At 39.5% G+C, this 6,038-nt stretch overlaps 3 protein-coding genes across 4 annotated transcripts in view; 2 read left to right on the forward strand and 1 right to left on the reverse strand.

Moving 5' to 3' along the window:
• Nucleotides 1-5,544, reverse strand: part of LOC140339114 (NF-kappa-B-activating protein-like) — a gene marked incomplete at its 5' end in the record, with an annotated part of 11,759 nt that extends 6,215 nt beyond the window's left edge. The window contains 5 exon segments of the mRNA XM_072423682.1: nt 411-520; nt 748-796; nt 5,157-5,252; nt 5,334-5,380; nt 5,464-5,544. Coding sequence (XP_072279783.1) covers nt 411-520; nt 748-796; nt 5,157-5,252; nt 5,334-5,380; nt 5,464-5,544 — 383 coding nt within the window.
• Nucleotides 1-6,038, forward strand: part of LOC140338975 (uncharacterized) — a 67,208-nt gene that overhangs the window by 55,056 nt on the left and 6,114 nt on the right. The gene's annotated exons all lie outside the window — the stretch shown is intronic.
• The window catches only part of LOC140338964 (uncharacterized), a gene marked incomplete in the record, with an annotated part of 329,302 nt that overhangs the window by 35,960 nt on the left and 287,304 nt on the right, over nt 1-6,038 (forward strand).

A 6,038-nucleotide genomic window follows, 5' to 3' on the forward strand; every position in this document is an offset into this window, starting at 1 on the left:
GTTCAGAATCGTGGGGGCGCGTGTGCCGGCTTCTTAGTTTCAGTTTGGCTCTGCACTGCAGCCAGGAGGAGACACACACTGCAGCCAGCATCGAGGAGACACACACAGGATCGGCTATCGGGGGATGTCTTATTCACAGGCGAGTGTCTTAGTTATTATATCAAAAATCGGGGAAACACGGTATTTGTCGTATAAGACGCACCAACTTCCCCCCCCAGTTTTGGGGAAGAAAAAGTGCGTCTTATACGGCAAAAAATACGGTACATGACAAACAATGATATTTTCCACATAATTCCCATGCATTTTATGGATAAAGGATCATTTTTATGTTTTACCCCCAAACTTGATTGGGCATTATTGGACTGTGTAAAATAATCCCTGTAGTGCTAAATATTAAAAAAAAAACCTACTTGGCTCAACCCATTTATCTTCCTGCATCTGTTCATCGCCAGATTCTTCACTGCTTGAATCACTTGAATCTTTTCTACTTTTCTTGCATCTCCTTTCCTTAGATTTCTTCCTAAACCAAACAATAGCAAAAGGAAACGTAAAGTTACAAACGAATATACTGTAAGTCAGATTTTACAAGCTTCAGGTAACAACATCGCCGTGACTGCAAGTGTTCTCATTAGAAACATGACATCTGCAAACTAGAGTTCTAGGCTGTCCAAAGACGGCTGAAAGTGTTAAAATGGACATACAATGTTTGCTGTAAAGGCAGGACCATGTAACATAAAAAATGCTTACTTTCTGCGTTTCTTTTTCTTTAATTTCTTCTTTGACTTTTTTGTATCATCTGTATAAAAACAAAAAAATAAATATGAAACCTTTTTTCTATCTAATTTTTGGGTATAATAAATTGCCTGACGTAACACTTTATACAAGCAATAAAATCCTTCCGGTTAATAAATCCTCCACTTCTATAAGAACACTGCATCACCACAATTTACAAGAAAATGCTGTGTAAGAACCATGGACCCTTTCCCTCTCCCTTCCCTAAAATATACAACTTACTTTTATCCAGTTCAAAACAATGAACCTGGTGATCCTGCCAATCCACTTCCTTGGGATCACCTTCCTGTTGTGTTTATGGTCATGCTAAGCACAGAAGCTGATCTTTACCGGTGGATTACCGGTACCTTGAACATGCTATGCTCAGGGCTGTGGAGTCGGAGACAATTTTGGGTACCCGAGTCGACAAAAATGCCGACTCCGACTCCTGATGAATTTAATAAAAATATACGGCAAGTGGAAATGTCCGATTTCACAAACAGAAGCCATAACTAAGTAGATGTAAGAATAAAGCCCGGTGGATTGTTGTATTCCTACATGTGTGAAGTTCAGCTGAGCTATTATACAAGCTGACATTATTGTAATCTGCATTGTGTACATTACAAAGTGTTTTCATTGGATATCACTTATAATGTGTTTAACAAGAGTAATGATAGAGGTGTAGGTGAGTGCTATGGCCTCATGTGTGTCCAGGTGTCCTGTCTGCATTCTACATATCATATGCTCCCATCCAGGGATGAACACCACTTTGCACAACACCTAATACTAGGAAGTGAGTTAAGTGGCTCCCTGGCCCTGGAGCCTCCCACTGCCCTGCCATCAGCAAATCAGAACACCAGCAAACAAAGATAAAGGCAGCAGCGTCTGCTCAACTTCCTCTGTCTGCTAAAAGAGCTTAGAAGAACTTTTTGTATTCATCTGTAAGTGTTCATGTTTATTTAAACTGCAGGGCTATTTGTATGTTTGTGTGTATGGTGCAGGAATGTATGAATGTTTCTGTATAGTGCATATTGTGTGGATGTTTTTCTGTACAGGGCAAATTATGTCTACGTTTAGTGCAGGGCTATAGCTTATTTGTATGTATAGTGCTGTGTTGTATGTGTGTTTGCAATAGTGCAGGACTATGTGTATGTTTGTGTGTATGGTGCAGGAATGTATGAATGTGTATAGTGCATATTGTGTGCATGTTTTTCTGTATAGGGCAAATGAGGTCTACGATTAGTGCAGGGCTATAGCTTATTTGTGTGTGTATAGTGCCATGTTGTACGTATGTTTGCAATAGTGCAGGACTATGTGTACATTTGTATTTAATTCATAGAATATGCTAGTTGGTTAACATGTTTTAAATTTATATTTTAGTCACAAGCGGCACCCCAGTCACAAAAAAGTCTGTCAACAAACACGATAAAGTCTGCTGTTTATGAGCACTATATATTATCAAGTGATGGGAAACATTAGGTGTGCCAATGTATTGTTGAAGATGATGGGGAAAAACAATGTGATGCAAAAATTAGCACTTTCAGTGGGTCTAACAAAAATGCACCTACAAGAGCATCAAAGACACTTGCAGCTTTTTCATCCTAAAGTGTTGGAAAGTGTGAATGAGAAAGATATCAATGACAATATTCTATCTACTTCTGGGTTAAAAAAATGTTCAGAAATCTACTGGAGAACAAACACAACTAAGAAGATTCTTTATATCTGACAAATTACCACAACAATGACACCAGAAAAATTCAAAAACCACATTATTGAAATGGTAGTAAAGAATAGTGTACCAATATCCTTCTTTTCACAGCCAGACTTTTTAGGTCTAAATGGAGAAATGGCTAAAAAACTTGTTGTTTCTCTGGAAACGAAGTAAACTTATAATTAAAGAGGAAGAACTACGGAAAGGTCTGAAGGGACATTTTGTCTTCATAAAAATGGATGCATGCACACATCACAGTCAATTATTTTGCAAATATTGTTAGATTTGTTGATGGTACATCACACCAGTGACTTTCTTCGGAAGTTAGTGGAGAATGTTCTAGAAGATTTTGATATGAAAAAGGGACAGATTCTTTGTATTGTGACAGATATATTGAGCACAATTTAGGAAATGAAGAAAGTGACAGATATTAGAGGAAGATATCTGCAAGTATTGGAGAAAGTGACATTTTGGAGAACATTGCTGAAGCGTCTAAGCGTACCGCTATTCAACATATGCGCTGTGCCGTTCATACTCTGCAACTTGCAATAAGAGATGGATTGAAGGATCGTCATGCAGCTACTCTAATTGGCAAATTGAGGCAAGTAACTGTTGCAGCCGGGGCCCCTAAAACAGACGCCATTTTGAAAAGACGTGCAGGAAAAGGAGCCATTTTGGATCATACAACACGCAGGGGAAGCACTTATGGTAAGGCGTTTGCTCGAACTAAAAGACTTTCTTGAAGAACCGGACAATGAAAGCCAGCGGACACAAGTAAAAGCTCCGGACAATCTACTTTCTAACCCCATACTGTCACCAAGAGCTTGCAATCTGAAGATGTAACATCTGGTAAATTCCTCTAGAAATGGAAGAGCTTGATATATTGCCTGAACAGAAGTGGAGGGGTAATAGCTGATGGCATTGTATCTTCAATGAGGAAAAGAGAGAATCTCTTATTGGATAATGAAATCTTGTTAGCTGCTATTCATGTTGATCCAATGAGCTGAATTTTGTTCAGCGATGAGCAGACTGATACGGCAAGAAAAGCCGTCTATGATGAAGGGATTACTTCCTGACACACCACCACTGGATGAGGCTATAAGCACCAGTAACTCCGGATCATCCTCTTCATATGAAGAATTACACTTTGATTCCTACTTGGACAAAATGGAACTTTCAATAGTAAAGCGACGTCGCATATGTGTGAACGATAAACGACCAGAAAATGAAGAGATTCCAGCAGGAGATTTTAAAGAAATAAAAGAAGTAGAAAAGTGTAACCGCTCATGGAAACGGTAGAAGAAGCCGTTATCTATCCCGAGAATATTAGTGATGTGGCTAGAACCGTAACAGCAATGTCACCCAGCCAAGTCAGTGCTGAAAGACTATTTTCATCTCTAACAATAATCAAAGAGATTCTATGAAAGAGGATCTGGCAGGAGCAATTCTGTTTCTTAGAACACTACAGTGAGTTAGTATTGGATTGCGTTTACCAGATATTCTATTCTACAACTATATTCCAAGTTTAATATACAAGCCGTTTTACCCTGTTTCCCTGATTATAAGGCACTGTCTTATATTTTTTGAAATGCCAAAATATGCCCTAGGTCTTATTTTCAGGGGGATGTCTTATTTTTTCATGAAGAAGACTACAGTACACATTTATTCTTGAAAATCACTCATGATCACTCATGTGCCATTTATTGTCCCCTTCTGATCACTCTGTGCCATTAATTGTCCCCTTCTGGTCAATCATGTGCCATTCATATTCCCCTTCTGATCACCCATGTGCCATTCTTACCGTATTCCCCTTCTGATCACTCTATGCCATTGATTGTCCCCTTCTGTTCACTTACTTACCTTTTTTTCTACTGTACAGCCGGGTAACTCCGTTAGGGCAGGGATCAGCAGCTTGCCTCCTGGTGCAGAATCGCGGGGGCGCGTGTGCCGGCTTCTTACTTTTAATTTCGCTCTGCACTGCAGCCAGGAGGAGATGCTGTGCTACTACTTTATAGCCACTTGATAAAAACAATGAATAAAAACTTATCCTTTTCAGTTTTTTTGTCTTTTATTTAGCATGCTCCACCTATCCTACAGCAATACTTATTCCAAGTACCGTATTTTCCGGCGTATAAGACGACTTTTTAACCCTGAAAAATCTGTGCCAAAGTCGGGGTCGCCTTTTACGCCGGTTACTTACCAATCCCCTGAACCGGGAGAATATCCGAGCTCGGGTTACCAAGAGTCAGTGTCAGAGAGCTTCGGGGAACACTGTGAGCCATGCGGTATAGATTTATATGCTTGTTAAAGAATATTGTGATTTACAAATCAGGCGCTAGGTGGCCCTGTGTGATTACTTCACATAGAAGGGTAGACAATTTTATTATTTAAAGTAAAAATTTTCTTTGTTACTGTTTTTTTTTTTTTTTTTTAAGTGCAACAAAATCTGGGGCTGGGGGTCGTCTTATACGCCGGAAAATACGGTAGGTAGTATGGATAGTGAGAAATAAGTGTGTATGCTGGGGGACAATCTTACCGGCAGTATAGATACTAGGAAGCAAAATGTGTGTATATACAGACGGGGATCCCACTAGTTTCTCCTCCTGCAGCTCGGGACACCAATCATTTTTGGAAATGTACATAGAAATTGTTATGGGTTACTAATGATAATTACTTCTGCTTTCACACTCCGATTCACTCTCACGTTCCTCGGAGTGCTTTTTGCTCTTCTTTTTTCCTGACTTCATTTTCTTTTTTTTCTTCTTTTCGTCTACAACAAGATATTTCAAGAAAAAGTAACCATAACATAGACATATGTGGGGTGAAATAACCAAAAAGGTACATTATCTACCTTTTTTTGGTTTTTCTTTATTCTCTACTGGTGTGTGTTCATCAGAGCTAAATACAACGACAAATGACTGAGTACAACAATGATTTCTCATATTTTAATACCAACTAAACAAATAAGCAGAAAAACTTACTCCGGTTCAGGAACTTTTGGTAAAACACCCCAAACTTGTGGAGCTCCCGTCTCCCCAATCCGTTCCCTTTCATTCAAACGTCTAAATTGTAACGACACAAATAAAACAATTATATTTTTATATTTATAAAGCAGCTTGCTACAATAATAACTCAGCTTAGACCTGGACATGTACGTAAATTCCGTTGTAACAATGATAAAACAATGATCTGTTGTACCGTGTTTCTCCGATTATAAGGCATCCCCATCAAATAAGCCACCCCCGATTTTTGCTAAAATAATTAAAATAAGGCACTCACCAGTGAATAAGACACCCACCGATACCTGATACTGTGTGTGTCTCCTTGATGCTGGCTGCAGTGCAGAGCGAAACTGAAAGTAAGAAGCCGACAGGCGCCCCCGTGATTCTGCACCAGGAAGCAAGCTGCTGATCCCTGCCCTAACGGAGATCCCTGCCCTAACGGAGTTACCCGGCCGTACAGTAGAAAAAAAGGTAAGTCAGTGATCAGAAGGGGACAGTCAATGGCATAGAGTGATCAGAAGGGAAATATGAATGGCACATGAGTGATCAGAAGG

The sequence above is a fragment of the Pyxicephalus adspersus genome, chromosome 10 (genome assembly GCF_032062135.1).
Source record: "Pyxicephalus adspersus chromosome 10, UCB_Pads_2.0, whole genome shotgun sequence".
Taxonomy (NCBI): domain Eukaryota; kingdom Metazoa; phylum Chordata; class Amphibia; order Anura; family Pyxicephalidae; genus Pyxicephalus; species Pyxicephalus adspersus.